Source organism: Rhineura floridana, chromosome 2 (assembly GCF_030035675.1).
Source record: "Rhineura floridana isolate rRhiFlo1 chromosome 2, rRhiFlo1.hap2, whole genome shotgun sequence".
NCBI lineage: Eukaryota > Metazoa > Chordata > Lepidosauria > Squamata > Rhineuridae > Rhineura > Rhineura floridana.
The window spans coordinates 124,509,845-124,526,421 of NC_084481.1; the positions used below are offsets into that span (position 1 = coordinate 124,509,845).

The 16,577-nt window shown below is 43.3% G+C and overlaps 1 protein-coding gene across 4 annotated transcripts in view; it reads right to left on the reverse strand.

Moving 5' to 3' along the window:
• Positions 1 to 16,577, reverse strand: part of DKK3 (dickkopf WNT signaling pathway inhibitor 3) — a 75,837-nt gene that overhangs the window by 12,824 nt on the left and 46,436 nt on the right. For all 4 annotated transcript variants that reach the window (XM_061610420.1, XM_061610421.1, XM_061610422.1 and 1 more), the window contains one exon: positions 9,434 to 9,526. In XM_061610420.1, the coding sequence (XP_061466404.1) occupies positions 9,434 to 9,526 (93 nt within the window). The remainder of the gene's footprint in view (positions 1 to 9,433; positions 9,527 to 16,577) is intronic.

Genomic DNA, 16,577 nt, shown 5'->3' on the forward strand with positions numbered 1-16,577 from the left:
TCTCTCCTTCTCTCCTTGGGGCCTCTTCTTGGTATGCACAGTATGCTGGTACAGCTTGGCCCAGGGAGATAAGATCATGGGAACAGGACCCTGGTACAGCACTCTCTGTACCCTCCAAGGCTTAAGAGGGGCCAGCTCTGGAATATATTCCGTCATAGAGGAAATGGGCTGGTATTAGATTTACTGAATATTGCCTGGTTGGCTAGTACATAATGTAGGCAGCGTAATATCTATGTAATGCTTATGTGTAATTTCTTGATTTGTATATGCTAATGTCTTTGTCCTGGAGTGTACAAAAGATCCAGAAGGCAGTGCCATGAGGCAGAGCTCCACCAACATCATGGGAGGCTGACCCTGCCTATGTTCACTACTAAATAAAGGCGTATATTTTTACTGCAAGCCTGTGTCTTCAATTTCCCCAAGGACCCCCAGTCCATTGGACCCCAAAATTCCCCGTCAGAGAGCTGGCATCACAAAGGCAGTTCTATGCATAAAGGGCAGCAAGAGACAGGGGGAGATGTCATTATTTATCAATCAAATTTCTATCCCGTCCTTCATCCCAAAGGAGCCCAGGGTGGCAAACACCAAAGTAGTAATACAATGCCATTTAAAAACACCATTAAAAATAAAATAACATGTTTAAAACTACTAACAACATCTAAAAACAACCACATATCCTCAACCCTAATCACTTCAAGGTTTCCAGGAACAGTATCTTTCAACATTTCACAAATGGAGAAGCACCACCAAGAAGACTCTGTCCATAAGTGGGGGCAGTATGCTTCCAAATACCAGTTGCTGGAAACCACAGGAGGGGAAAGCACTCTTTGCACTCACATCCTGCTTGCAGCTTTCCCATGAGCAACTGTTGGCCACTTGTAAGAAGAGAATGCTGGACTAGATGGGCTATTGGCCTGATCCAGCAGGCTCTTCTTATGTCAGTGCCAACCAGGCAGTACCTAGTTTTTGCCATCTTGCTTTTGGTTTGACGTTTCCTAACTATGTTATCTATTTGTTTAGCCTGTTTTTGGTTTTTTTAAGCTGTCTTTGTTCTGAATAATATGTTGTATTGTTTTATTATTGTGCATTTTATATCTTATGTTCTGTCCCTAGAAATGGTACCTATCTAGATGAAAGGCTGGCTGTAAATATTTTGAATAAATATATATTTAACTAAAAAGTATTTGGGAACAACCAGTCTTCTTAAAATATAAATGTCTAGTAATGACGTTCATTCTGAGACATTTTCTAGAGGGGCAGATGTGTTGGGCAGCAATCCTACATACACTTATCTGGGAGTAGGACCCATTTCATTCAATGGAATTTATTTCTGATGCATAGGATTGCACTGTCAGTCTTTAATATGCCATAAAACACTGATGTTTTTGTTGCAACAAACTAACAAATTTATTAAGGCATAAACGTTCATGAAAGAAGAACCAGGTATTTAAGGGCAACAAGGGAGAGGGGCCTTCTCAGTGGTGGCCCCCAAATTATGGAATGATCTCCCTGACGAGGTGTGCCTGGCGCCAACACTGTTCTCTTTTCGGCACCAGGTCAAGACTTTCCTCTTCTCCCAGGCATTTTAGCATGTGTTTTTAAATTGTTTTTATTTTTTTAATTGTCTTTTTAAATTGTTTTTTGTGTTTTAAAATTTGTATATTTGTTTTTATTTTTTTTAATTGCTGTAAACCGCCCAGAGAGCTTTGGCTATGGGGCGGTATATAAATGTAATAAATAAATAAATAAAATAAGATGCAATGAGACTCTGATAACTGTCAATTATATCGATGACTGAACAGGAACCCTAAGTCTTGTTCCAGTTACTTTTATCATTAGGCAATTCTCTAAAAATGATAAAAGAATCTGGATTAGAAATAAAGAATAAAACATCACTCATATATAAAAATGTATTTATGTTCAGGTCTGTTATATTAATACCTTGAGAATGGAATCGTTTTGATTATAAGCTAGGGTTCATTCCACAAATCAAATAGCAAAAGGGATAAAGGACATGCTTCTCAGGCATGCCTATTCTAGTTCAAATTTATCGAATAAGCCTATTTTGACTTAGTCTAAAGGCTGTGTTCTGAGCCCATGGTTCTGAAACTCACTTTGCCAGACAGTCAACTCAATCTCTCTCTTTTAATCAGAACTAATTATTAAACCAGGAAACACAAAGGTATACAAAAACTTAAAAGAAAGCATATAGTCTCTGGGGATGATGAACTGAGGAGGGTGATGATGATGAAGAAGATTGGTAGCAGGTAAATTATATTGTAGGATTGTTGATGAGGTAGATTAAATGGAGGAGAGTTACCTTCTGAGGAAGAAGCTTCTTGAAGAGGCAGTTCTGGTAGAGAAGTATCTTCTGCGAGAGAGATAGCTTCTCAGAGAGAGCTTCTGCGAGAGAGATAGCTTCTGCGAGAGAGCTTCTGAGAGAGAGCGAGCTTCTGAGAGAGAGAGAGCTTCTGAGAGAGAGAGAGAGCTTCTGCGAGAGAGATAGGTAAAAAAGGAGTGTTGTCCTCTGGTGCTACTAGGCCTGCTGCTAGCTTCACTGATGACTGAAACAAACTGAGGCAGGTTTTTGGAGGGAAAAAATAACTAACCAATTAAAGAGACGGGTGATGTCACCTGACAGGAAGTTACTATGAGGCTAAGGGAGCATAGAGACAGCCCTCTAGAATTCCATAACTCTTAACCAAATAAATACCTTATTTAACACAACAGGAGTATCTCTATATACAATTCTAACCCTGTGGAGGCAACACACTCCTCGTCTGGAATTCTATGGATTCCATCACCTATATACTGTGATGATGGGAATCAACATTACTAACAAACATACAGCTTCAATACTGACTAAAGGACATATATACTAGGTCTGAGCTTCCTGCTTGGATACAAGGAGTACTACTTCAGTGATTGGTCAGGTGAAGGCTTTTTGGGTACCTTGCTTGACGATTCTGGTCTGTACCTTGCGGACCTTTCCATCTGTGCAAGGGATGACTTGTTCGATGACTCCTCGGGAAAGCACTGTCCATTTGGAATAACGTTCAAAGCGCTGTGTTCCCAGATGATTCTCTGGTATAACTTCTCTCTTCAAGCTGGTAACTTCTGGATGTATTTCTACATCCAGGTCTGAAGCGAAGATATTATAGCAGTCCCCTTCCTCTGGAAATGTAGCTTCCGAATTTAAAAGGAACTCTGGGCCTTGTAGCCATGTTGACACAGGGAGCTGCGCTGCTGGGATTGAGCATGTGGCGTGATCTGCTGGATTCTGGTCGGTGGGAACATAGTGCCACTGTTCAGGTTTCGTGGATTTTCTTATGTATGTTGCCCTGTTGCTTACGTACACATAGAACCTTCTGCTCTCGTTGTATATGTAGCTCAGAACTACCATACTGTCTGTGTAGAAATGTACAGCATCAAGTTCAAAGTCCAACCCTTTTCCTGCTAATTCTACAATCTCCACAGCCAACACTGCTCCGCACAGCTCGAGTCTTGGAATGATGAGTTCTGGCCATGGCGCTAGTTTGGCCTTGCCAAATATGAACCCTACGTGGGGGCGCTTCTCCCCATCAGTGACTTTCAAGTATGCCACAGCTGCTATCGCCTTCGTGGATGCATCAGAGAAGACATGGATCTCTCTTTGCATGGCAGTGGAGGGTGAGATTGGAACGTAGATGCGTGGTATCTTAACAGTTTGCAGAGTACTGAGGGAGTTACTCCATGACTCCCACTCATGCCTTCGGCTAGGAGGAAGTGGCTCGTCCCAGTCTTTGGTTTCTACGGTCAGAGTTCTCAAAAGATATTTTCCCTGGATAGTCACAGGAGCTGCAAACCCCAGGAGGTCAAACAGGCTGTTCACCGTTGATAGGACACCACGCCTAGTAAACTGCTTTTCTTGAGATGACACCTGAAATGTAAAGGTGTCACCTTTGAGGTTCCAACTCAGCCCAAGGCTGCGTTGTATTGGTGGAGTGTCAGAACTCAAATCCAAATCTCTTAGGCCTTTAGCATGATCTTCAGGAACAAATGCTTCCATCACCTGAGGGCTGTTAGAGGCTATTTTGTGCAGCTTTAAGTTGGCGGCATCTAACATCTGCTGCGTTCTCTTCAGCAGGTCAATAGCCTCTTCTGGGGTAGGTAAGGATTTCAGGCCATCATCCACATAAAAGTCTTTCTCTATGAACTTCCTGGCATCACGGCCATACTTTTCTTCACCTAGTTGCGCAGTACGGTGCAGTCCATAGTTAGCTATTGCAGGAGATGGTCCATTTCCGAAGACGTGGACTCTCATGCGGTATTCAGTCACTTCTTTATTGTGATGTTCAACACTGTACCACAGGAACCGCAAGTAGTTGCGGTGATCTTCTCTGACAATAAATGAGTAGAACATCTGTTGAATATCTGCAGTTATTGCAATGGCTTCTTTTCTGAAGCGGATAATTACACCGAGCAAGCTGTTGGTCAGGTCTGGTCCGGTGAGGAGGGACTTGTTCAGGGAGAATCCTTGGAACTGTGCACTGGAGTCAAACACCACTCGGATCTGCCCTGGCTTCTGTGGGTGGTACACGCCAAAGAACGGAAGATACCAGCACTCTTCACCTTCTCTCAGCAGTGGTGCCAGTTCTGCATGCTTGTTCTTCAACATGTTGTCCATGAAATCCACAAAGTGGGCTTTCATTTCAGATTTTCTCTCCAGGGTACGGCGCAAGGTGATGAGCCGTGACAGGGCCTGCTCACAATTGTTGGGCAGGCTATGTCTAGGTGTGAGGAATGGAAGCGGTGCCACCCAGCTATTGAACTCATTCTGAAAGAATTCTTTGTTCATTATTTTCAGGAACTGTTTGTCTTCTATAGACAGAGCAAGTTTGTTGTCATCCTTGGTTGTCTGGAACACTGTGGCTCCTAAAGCTATATCTCCCTTTCTAGGAGGCTGGAGAGGCCCTCTAAGGGAGAGGTCTTCCTTCACAGTAAAGTGTTCTGGGCATGGCTCCAAGAATGAAGGCCGTCCATTCTCCAGAATACTTGCAGCGAAGACACTCATGTGGCCTTGCCTGCAAATACGATCCATACAGACGTTGCCCACAATAACCCACCCTAGGTCCAGTCTTTGGGCATAGGGAGCACCATAAGCTCCAGTAAGTTGTTCACGGGTCACATGGACTTCTGAGATGTCTGTCCCCAGCAGGAGTAGAATCTGGGCATCTGGATTTAGAGGCGGAATGTGGTTGGCGATCGGCTTGAGATGTGATTGGCTGAAGGCAACATCTGGGGTGGGGATTTGGTCATGCTTATTCGGTAGGGCATCGCATTCTAGCAGTGGAGGTAAGGGGTGCTGCACCTCACCCTGGATGGGTTCGATCAGGAAGCCGGTGGCCCTTCTCCCCGCTGTCTGCGTGACACCCGTACATGTCTCAAGAATGTATGGGATCTCCTTCCCATGGAGATTGAACAGTTCAAAGAATTCAGGTCTTGCCAACGACTGATTGCTCTGATCATCTAGCATGACGTACATTTTTATAGCTCTTTCTGGATGCCCTTCAGGAAACACTTTGGCTAGGCATATTTTGTGACAGGACCTTCCTTTAGACCCTGGACCGCACACCTTGGTGCACCGGACTGTGGAGACATCAAGCTGTCTTCTTGTTACTTCTCTCCCCGCCGTGGTTGTTGGCAGAGGAAACAGATGAAGACTGAATTGCTTTGCTTGAGTCAGGATGCAGTGCGGTAACATGTCTGTCACTGCTGCAATCGGTGCACTTAATGCTGACCTTACAGTCCTTAGCAGAGTGCTCAGTGGAGGCACAGCACCTGAAACAAATATTGTGGTCCTTCAACAGAGCCTTGGGTTCTTCAAGTGGCTTCTCTCTGAAGGCTCTGCACCTCTTTAGAGGATGGGGCCTTTTGTGTAGTGGGCAGATATGGTCTGGGCCTTCTGCTTTCTTAGGTGTAGACATGAGATATGCAATCTCTGTTTTACGGACAGTTGCAACTGCTCTAGGTTTGGGGTCACGTGTAGATGTCTTCCTATGAGTAGGGTCAATGGTACTCGATGCAGAGCGGACACAGTAGGGGTCATTCATCTGTTTAGCAACTCTGTGGACGAAGCTGACAAGGAAAGAAAAGGGAGGATAGATGCCTTGGTACCATTCCCTGTAGTTTGTGAGTGCAGAGTTCCATTTCTCTTGTATTGGGTATGACAGCTTCATTACAATAGGCTTTTGAGACAGGTCTAGGCATGAGAGTCCTGGAAGATGTGGGTCTGCCTTCGCAGCTGCAAGCTCCTCCAGGAGATCTGCCAGGTCCCACAGCCTGTGGTAGTTTACTGGTCTACCTTGGGGAAGCTTTCCAGTTTTGCCATAAGGGCACTTTCAATCTCTGCAGGTGCACCATAGCGTGTCTCTAGCCTATTCCAAACTCGACACAGCGCTTCCTTGGGTTTGCCTATGCATGCTGCACGGATACGCCGCACTTGGGCTGCAGAATCAGGCCCCAGCCAGGCTGTCATGAGGTTAAGCTCTTCAGTAGCTGACAGCTCCAGACCTTGGGTGGTGGTTAGGAATGCATCTTTCCAGGGTCTGAACTCTTCTGGTCTATCGCTAAATTTTGTAAGCCCTCCAGATAACAGGTCCCGTCTAGATAACTGGGCAGCCAAGCTGGAATAGTTGACAGCATGACCTGGAGTATCCCATAGCCTCTGACGGCCTTCGCGGGGGGCAGTGTAAGTTTCTGGAGGGGTTACCTGTGAAGTCTCCCAGGGTGCATGGGAGATGGGCCCATTTGGTGGAACCATCAGCAGGGGATCCTCATCAAGGAGAGGTGGGATGTCATCCATCTTGGGAAGGCATGGCTGTGACTGACTCCTGAACTCCAACTCTATCTCGTCCAATGGATTGCTCCCAGTGCAAACATCTGCTGTACGGGCCCAATAAGAAGCTTCTGTATTGAGACCTACAGGAGTCAGGCTGACAGGCATACTCTGGCCTGTGGCTGGGCTCACACCTTATGGACTCAAACAGCAAAGTTGTCTGGTCTGATATGTATTCTGATATGCACTGAGCATAGTCCACCTCTTCCAGCTTCTCAGGATGGAAATCTGTCTCTTCCCTTTTCAGCGCTGTTTTCAGGGCCTTGGCCCGTGCAGTGGCCTGGGCAGCTACCTTTTCTTCTTCAAGCAGAGCCAATTCCCCTTCCATCTTTGCCTTCCCCTGAGCAGCTGCTACACGAATAGCCTCTCTCCTGGCAAATTCTGTGCGCTCTTTTGCTGCTGCAGCTTCAGCATCTGCCTCGGCTGCGGCAAGGGTTAGGGCAATTATGGCTGACTTCCCAGAACTACTGGTTAACTTGGAAGAAGCTTTGGAGCTTGATGTTGTGGAAGCTCTTGATGAAAGAAGGGCCTTAGGGTTTGGTGCTTCCCGAGGCTCAATCCCTTTGACTTTGTCACCAGATGATGCAGGTGTTAACCCAACTTGCATTTCTAGTTCCCTTGAGGCTAGGATGCACTGCTCCAGTTCCTCCTGAACCTCATCAATTAGTTTATGTCGCTGTTTGTTTACCTGTTTCTCACTCAGACTTGTTTCTGAATTCAGTCTGTCTAGGATGCGGTAGTGGTTTTGTGTCAGGCCAAGCCAGGCGACGCAGTGCTTTGCCAGGTTTTTGTGGACTTTCTGCATGTCTTCCAGGATGGCAGCTGTTCTGGATACTTCCAGGTCACTCTCTACCTTTTCCCAGGCTCTGCTGCACTTCATGGAAAGTTGGGCCTCTTGCGCTTCTAGAAACTCCCTCATCTTAGAAGTCAGTTTCATTTTTCTTTTGTTTGATAGGGATGCAGCACTTTTAGCCTTATCCTGACTGCCTTCATTGCAGTTTGCTTCATTGGGAAATGGCATTGTGGAAACCTGCATTTTGCAGTAGCTTTCTAAAATGGCTGCAACTTCTAATGTGGGTAGCTGGACTGCCGTTATGCTTGGAGTCCAGCAGGTGGCGCTCTGGTGCTCACTCAATGTGGGGAAACAACAGGTCTGGCTCCTTGTAGGCCGATCTGCGTTTTGCACCCAGAGCTTGAGTTTGGAGCTGAGTACAAGGTGGTCTGAGGGCTTGCCTTGAGCAATCAGGCCTTGTGAATAGCTGGTGGGCTACTGCCTTCAGCGTGGTTGGAATACCCGTGTGCTTTGTTCTGTCTCCCGCTTGGCTTGGTCTGCACCATCTGGGGGTTGAAGAACTCTGCGTATGAGTTTCCAGTCTGCTTTGGAGTAACATACAGCCAAACACAGTCTCCTGATAACTCAGAATGGTCCCAGCTACTTTGTGAGACAAGCAGGCTAGATACCTGTAAGAGAAGCTGAGTGGATTTTTTAGCAGGAGGGTTACATGCTAATTCACTTGCTTTCAAGACTTCAGAGGAAGTGTAAAACACTCCTTTTTTACTGTTCTGAGCCCGTGGTTCTGAAACTCACTTTGCCAGACAGTCAACTCAATCTCTCTCTTTTAATCAGAACTATTTATTAAACCAGGAAACACAAAGGTATACAAAAACTTAAAAGAAAGCATATAGTCTCTGGGGATGATGAACTGAGGAGGGTGATGATGATGAAGAAGATTGGTAGCAGGTAAATTATATTGTAGGATTGTTGATGAGGTAGATTAAATGGAGGAGAGTTACCTTCTGAGGAAGAAGCTTCTTGAAGAGGCAGTTCTGGTAGAGAAGTATCTTCTGCGAGAGAGATAGCTTCTCAGAGAGAGCTTCTGCGAGAGAGATAGCTTCTGAGAGAGATAGCTTCTGAGAGAGATAGCTTCTCAGACAGAGCTTCTGCGAGACAGATAGCTTCTGAGAGAGAGATAGGTAAAAAAGGAGCGTTGTCCTCTGGTGCTACTAGCTTCACTGATGACTGAAACAAACTGAGGCAGGTTTTTGGAGGGAAAAAATAACTAGCCAATTAAAGAGAGGGGTGATGTCACCTGACAGGAAGTTACTATGAGGCTAAGGGAGCATAGAGACAGCCCTTTAGAATTCCATAACTCTTAACGAAATAAATGCCTTATTTAACACAACAGGAGTATCTCTATATACAATTCTAACCCTGCGGAGGCAGCACAGGCTGGAATAAAATATATCATTTTGATCCAGTTAAAAATCTGCAGGGAAGCTATGTTTTTCTAATGTGCTGAACAGGAAATTTCTTGTCAGTACATTTAAGGCTCATATATAAATGATTCCAACCAGATGTTCCCAATTTCAGTGGAGAGTTCAGTGCACATTTTATCAATACTTCCCATCTTAAAATAAACTGGGCCTGGACTCTACAAGTGACTATTAGTAATACTGCCTGCATATCACACAATTAACATAGATAGTTCTATTATATAACTTCAGTTGGCCACATTAACAACAGCTAGACCGGGGTGGGGGAGATGCAATGCTCACCATGTGTTGAGGTTTGCAAATGTGACACTTATATTCCAAATCAGAGAATTCACAATATTTTCCTGTCTCACAATCCTCATCAATAATGCACTCCTGAGAAAAGAATTAACATATATTTAGTAGTTAGAATACTTTGCATGGAACTACAAGTTACTAATAACAGAATCTTGCACCCCAAACCTTTGTACATTGCTTTATACCGAGCTATGTGATCAACCTATTATAGAAAAGTAAAGAAGATCCTATTGAAATGACTTACTTACATGCAGGGTTGCACCAATTTATCTGGCTCCAAAGTGGCCAAACTGCATTATAATGCCACTTATATGAATTGTTTCCAACCTTTATGACACCCATAGCACACCATACCATTTCCCCATTCCAGCCAGTTGACTGCCAAATGGAATGCCTTGCTGCAGACATGATACACTGTCCACCACAGAAAACAGCCCTATGTGGATCTCTCTCACTGCACTCCTCCAATAACACCAGACCATGCTGTTTTGTCTGGTCCTTTGAAATAAAACAGCAACTTCAAAAGGTACATAAAAATCCAACACATAGACTTACAGGGCAGTTAAAAAGTGTCAGACAAGTAAAAAGAGCAGAGCTTGGAAAAGTTACTTTTTTGAACTACAACTCCCATCAGCCCAATCCAGTGGCCATGCTGGCTGGGGCTGATGGGAGTTGTAGTTAAAAAAAGTAACTTTTCCAAGCTCTGAAAAAGAGTGATATATTCTAGGCAGAACTACATACTTGCATACTTTAGCGATATACTTGGTAGTTTGCTAAAAGCAACTCAGTCTTCCTGTAAAGATTATAGAAAAAGCACAAACCAAATGCATTTACTGTAAAAATTCTGCCCCCCAAAAGTGCCTCAACAATGAAGTCTGGATTCAAAATTTTACTCCAAGTTTGAATTTCAGCATGATGTGCTTTACCAGTGGGCATACAAACAGTCAAGATTTGAGCTGATCAAACCTACAGTAGCATTATTTATTTATTTTTCTACTGCTAATTGCCAGACTGGCTTTTAAATGTTTTACAACTATAAAACCAGTTACAAAACACACATAATTAAAATACATGATAAAACAATTTAATCAAAACATTAAAATAAAGATTCATAATTAAAATGTACAAAACTCCAAGCCTGTTAAAACAGCAAAACTATTTAAAAAGTTAAAACAGCAGTCAAAACAATTAAAGCAGGTGGTTAAAGTCCTAAGATCAAGGGAATGCTTGCCTAAACATTTATTATTTTATTTATTATTTGATTTATATCCCGCCCTTCTGCCCAGCAGGAGCCCAGGGCGGCAAACAGAAATGCTAAAAACACTTTAAAACATCATAAAAAGACCTTAAAATATGTTAAAACAAAACATTAAAAATATTTTTAAAAGCTTTAAAAACAAAAAAGGTTAAAATATATTAAAGAAAACATATTAAAAGCAATTCTAACACAGAAGCAGACTGAGATAGGTCTCAACTTAAAAGGCTTGTTGAAAGAGGAAAGTCTTCAAAAGGCACAGAAAAGATAACAGAGATGGTGCCTGTCTAATGTTAAAGGGGAGGGAATTCCACAGGGTTGTGTCACCACACTAAAGGTCAGTTTCCTATATTGTGCAGAACAAACCTCCTGATAAGAAGGTATCTGCAGGAGGCCCTCAGCTGCAGAGCGCAGTGATCCACTGGGTATATAAGGGATAAGACGGTCTTTCAGGTACACCAAAGCTAGAACCTTGAACTTGGCCCGGTAGCAAATGGACAAATGTTTCTTCAAAAGTTGGCAGAACGCCAATACCGATGAGCCTATAGTATTTCAGCAACGAGAGCATTCCACAACACTGGTGTTACCATAATACCACAATCAGCCGAAGTCTCTCTCCTGGTGGTCACTATGTTAAATGGGGGGGGGCATGGAAGAACCTTTTTGGTGGTAGTTCTACATATGTAGAATTATTTATTTATTTATTTATTTAAAATATTTCTATCCCGCCCTTCTACCCTACAATAGGGCACTCAGGGCGGTTACAATAAAATCGCACACGTATATAATAAAATACACAATAAAAACACAAAACATTACAGTAAATTAAAATGCATAAAATACTACTAAAATGCATTATGCATACACATACAAACATACATACATGTATATATATGCATACACATATAAGAAAGTGAGAATAAAAGAACTTAAAAGATAAAAATAAAAGATAAAAAATCACATCCCCAAGAAGCGCATCTTGCCCCAACCACTGAACTTACTAGAGAACAAAAAGATCTTCCACACTAGAGACCAATGCACAAGCGATGCTATGGATTAGCTATGTGCAAGCAGCTGTCCTAAGTACAAGGGTGTTTCTAAAAGTAAAAGGATTTTTCTAACAAGGGAGAATTTCAAGCTGGAGCATGGAGCTGTGGGCATGGGAGTTTACTAAACATCTTTGTAATATCTTCATCAAGATTTATACCTTCAAAGCCCCATTACTCTCTGTCAACCTGTAGCCTATCTTTGCAGCTTTGTTTCCTGTCCTCGGGGATATATGAATTATGATTTTTAGGCATGTTTCGGTTTCTGTGGTTTCTCTAGTTCTGCGGTTCTAGCAACTATGAGCACTTTCCAACTTTCTTCCTGAGTGTTTGAGGCAAAGCCTCTGTTTTATTTGTATTCCATATGCTCTCAATCTGTAGCCAAGTTTCACACTGTCAGTCTTTCCAGTGGTCTATTCATACAGAAGGGTGGTGATGCTTTACTGCAATTCTACCCAGATTGAAAGCCTCCTGGTACTATCTGTAAACTTTCCACCCATCCTGTTGTTTCTGACTTAATATTGGGTATTTCAAGTTTTTCATTGTTAAAAGTCTTTCATTTTCTTAAGAAAACATGCTATCTTGGAATCATGAATATTTTTGTGAGGAGTTGCATTTCGTTTGTCTGAATGTATAACAGTGTTCCCCAGATGCCATCCTGATGTTGTGGACTACAACTCCCACCATCCCTGATGTCTGGCCATGCTGACTGGGACTGATGGAAGTTCAAATCCAAATTATCTGGAGAGCACCAGGTTGGGGAAGGCTGGTATAATATTTCAGGACCAAAACCTGTCTAGCTTCTGAAGAAAGTCTGGATTTCCACAAGTCTCCAAAGAAAAGTGTCTAGCCATGAAAAACACCTTGGGGCAAACCCAGGGTTAATTTGGTGCAAATATTTTTTATTTTTAACAAATGTAAAAGATGCTGGAGGTCACACCATTGTCATTACACATGGTCATGCTTGACTCTAGGTGCTTTGGCTTGAGGTGGCCACACACTCATGTATGACTGTGATCAGGTAGAGACTGCCACATACTTGCCCTGTCTGTTGATACAGCTGCAACAACTTCTGCAACTACAGTTGCCATACTCCTAGGAATTGTGACCAAAAGCCACTACAGCTGTATTTATGGATAAGCTAAGTCTCATCATGTTATCCAAGCAACAGGACTTGCCAACCTCTCCTCCCCCCTAGAACCAATGGGGGGGTGGCGACATGGGGGAGGAGTGGAGAGACAGTTGCATTATGCAAGCAGAAATCCTTGCATTGACGGAACTACCTACTTAGCACTACACTGAATACAATATTTACTTTTTTTATCTTCAGCATAATGCGGATTCTGCTCTTTGCCAGTTCATACTGTTCAAAATTATATTTTAATGAAGTATGCACTAATAAGCTAAGGATCCCAACTGTATGTAAGGCACTACCTGTGCCACTGCTGAATTACATTCTCTAGAATACTGAAAGCAAGGTATTAAGAACATAAGAACCTAAGAAGAGCCTGCTGGATCAGGCCAGTGGCCCATCTAGTCCAGCATCCTGTTCTCACAGTGGCCAACCAGGTGCCTGGGGGAAACCCGCAAGCAGGACCCGAGTGCAAGAACACTCTCCCCTCCTGAGGCTTCCGGCAACTGGTTTTCAGAAGCATGCTGCCTCTGACTAGGGTGGCACAGCACAGCGATCATGGCTAGTAGCCATTGATAGCCCTGTCCTCCATAAATTTGTCTAATCTTCTTTTAAAGCCATCCAAGCTGGTGCCCATTACTGCATCTTGTGGGAGCAAATTCCATAGTGTAACTATGCGCTGAGTAAAGAAGTACTTCCTTTTGTCTGTCCTGAATCTTCCAACATTCAGCTTCTTTGAATGTCTAGTATTATGAGAGAGGGAGAAGAACTTTTCTCTATCCACTTTCTCAATGCCATGCATAATTTTATACACTTCTATCATGTCTCCTCTGACCCGCCTTTTCTCTAAACTAAAAAGCCCCAAATGCTGCAACCTTTCCTCGTAAGGGACTCGCTCCATCCCCTTGATCATTCTGGTTGCCCTCTTCTGAACCTTTTCCAACTCTAGAATATCCTTTTTGAGATGAGGCGACCAGAACTGTACACAGTATTCCAAATGTGGCCGCACCATAGATTTATACAACGTCATTATGATATCGGCTGTTTTATTTTCAATACCTTTCCTAATTATCCCTACCGTGCAATTTGCCTTTTTCACAGCTGCCGCACACTGGGTCGACATTTTCATCGTGCTGTCCACTACAACCCCGAGGTCTCTCTCCTGGTCGGTCACCGCCAGTTCAGACCCCATGAGCGTATATGTGAAATTCAGATTTTTTGCTCCAATATGCATAATTTTACACTTGTTTATATTGAATTGCATTTGCCATTTTTCCGCCCATTCACTCAGTTTGGAGAGGTCTTTTTGGAGCTCTTCGCAATCCCTTTTTGTTTTAACAACCCTGAACAATTTAGTGTCGTCAGCAAACTTGGCCACTTCACTGCTCACTCCTAATTCTAGGTCATTAATGAACAAGTTGAAAAGTACAGGTCCCAATACCGATCCTTGAGGGACTCCACTTTCTACAGCCCTCCATTGGGAGAACTGTCCGTTTATTCCTACTCTCTGCTTTCTGCTTCTTAACCAATTCCTTATCCACAAGAGGACCTCTCCTCTTATTTCATGACTGCTAAGCTTCCTCAGAAGCCTTTGGTGAGGTACCTTGTCAAACGCTTTTTGAAAGTCTAAGTACACTATGTCCACTGGATCACCTCTATCTATATGCTTGTTGACACTCTCAAAGAATTCTAATAGGTTACTGAGACAGGACTTTCCCTTGCAGAAGCCATGCTGGCTCTGCTTCAGCAAGGCTTGTTCTTCTATGCGCTTAGTTAATCTAGCTTTAATCATACTTTCTACCAGTTTTCCAGGGACAGAAGTTAAGCTAACTGGCCTGTAATTTCCGGGATCCCCTCTGGATCCCTTTTTGAAGATTGGCGTTACATTTGCCACTTTCCAGTCCTCAGGCACGGAGGAGGACCCAAGGGACAAATTACATATTTTAGTTAGCAGATCAGCAATTTCACATTTGAGTTCTTTGAGAACTCTCGGGTGGATGCCATCCGGGCCCGGTGATTTCTCAGTTTTTATATTGTCCATTAAGCTTAGAACTTCCTCTCTCGTTACCACTATTTGTCTTAGTTCCAAAGAATCCCTTCCTGCAAATGTTAGTCAGGTTCAGGAATCTGCCCTATATCTTCCACTGTGAAGACAGATGCAAAGAATTCATTTAGCTTCTCTGCAATCTCCTTATCGTTCTTTAGTACACCTTTGACTCCCTTATCATCCAAGGGTCCAATTGTCTCCCTAGATGGTCTCCTGCTTTGAATGTATTGATAGAATTTTTTGTTGTTGGTTTTTATGTTCTTAGCAATGTGCTCCTCAAATTCTTTTTTAGCATCCCTTATTGTCTTCTTGCATTTCTTTTGCCAGAGTTTGTGTTCTTTTTTATTTTCTTCATTCGGACAAGACTTCCATTTTCTGAAGGAAGACTTTTTGCCTCTAAGAGCTTCCTTGACTTTGCTCGTTAACTATGCTGGCATCTTCTTGGCCCTGGCGGTACCTTTTCTGATCTGCGGTATGCACTCCAGTTGAGCTTCTAATATAGTGTTTTTAAACAACTTCCAAGCATTTTCGAGTGATGTGACCCTCTGGACTTTGTTTTTCAGCTTTCTTTTTACCAATCCCCTCATTTTTGTGAAGTTTCCTCTTTTGAAGTCAAATGTGACCGTGTTGGATTTTCTTGGCAATTGGCCAGTTACATGTATGTTTAATTTAATAGCACTGTGGTCACTGCTCCCAATCGGTTCAACAACACTTACATCTCGCACCAGGTCCCGGTCCCCACTGAGGATTAAGTCCAGGGTTGCCGTCCCTCTGGTCGGTTCCATGACCAACTGGTCTAGGGAACAGTCATTTAGAATATCTAGAAACTTTGCTTCTTTGTCATGACTGGAACACATATGCAGCCAGTCTATGTCCGGGTAGTTGAAGTCACCCATTACTACCACATTTCCTAGTTTGGATGCTTCCTCAATTTCATATCTCATCTCACGGTCTCCCTGAGCATTTTGATCAGGGGGACGATAGATCGTTCCCAGTATTAAGTCCCTCCTGGGGCATGGTATCACCACCCACAACGATTCTGTGGAGGAGTCTGCCTCTTTTGGGGTTTCGAGCTTGCTGGATTCACTGCACAGGAGTTTATTATACATTTAAATTTGACATCTTCCTTATAGAGCTTAAGAACATAACAGCCTGCTGGATCAGGCCAGTGGCCCACCTAGTCCAGCATGCTGTTCTCACAATGGCAAGCCAGATGCCCATGGGAAGTTCATAAGCAAGACATGACCACAAGAGCACTCTCTCCTCCTGTGATTTTCAGCGACTGATATTCAGAAGAGTACTGCTTCCATTAGGGTCGCTATAAGTCGTGATCGACTTGAAGGCACATAGCAACAAACTGCCTCCATCTATGGAGGCAAAGCATAGCCATCATGGCTAGTAGCCATTCATAGCCTTAACCTCCATGAATTTGTTTAATCCTCTTTTAAAGCCATCCAAGTTGGTGGACATGACTGCCTCTTGTGGGAGCAGATTCCATAGCTTAACTATGTGCTGTTTGAAGAAATACTTTCTTTTGTTTGTCCTGAATCTTCCAACATTCAGCTTCATTGGATGTCCCAGAGTTCTAGTGTTATGGAGGGAGGGAGAAAAGCTTCTCTCTATCCACTTTCTCCATACCATGCATAAAT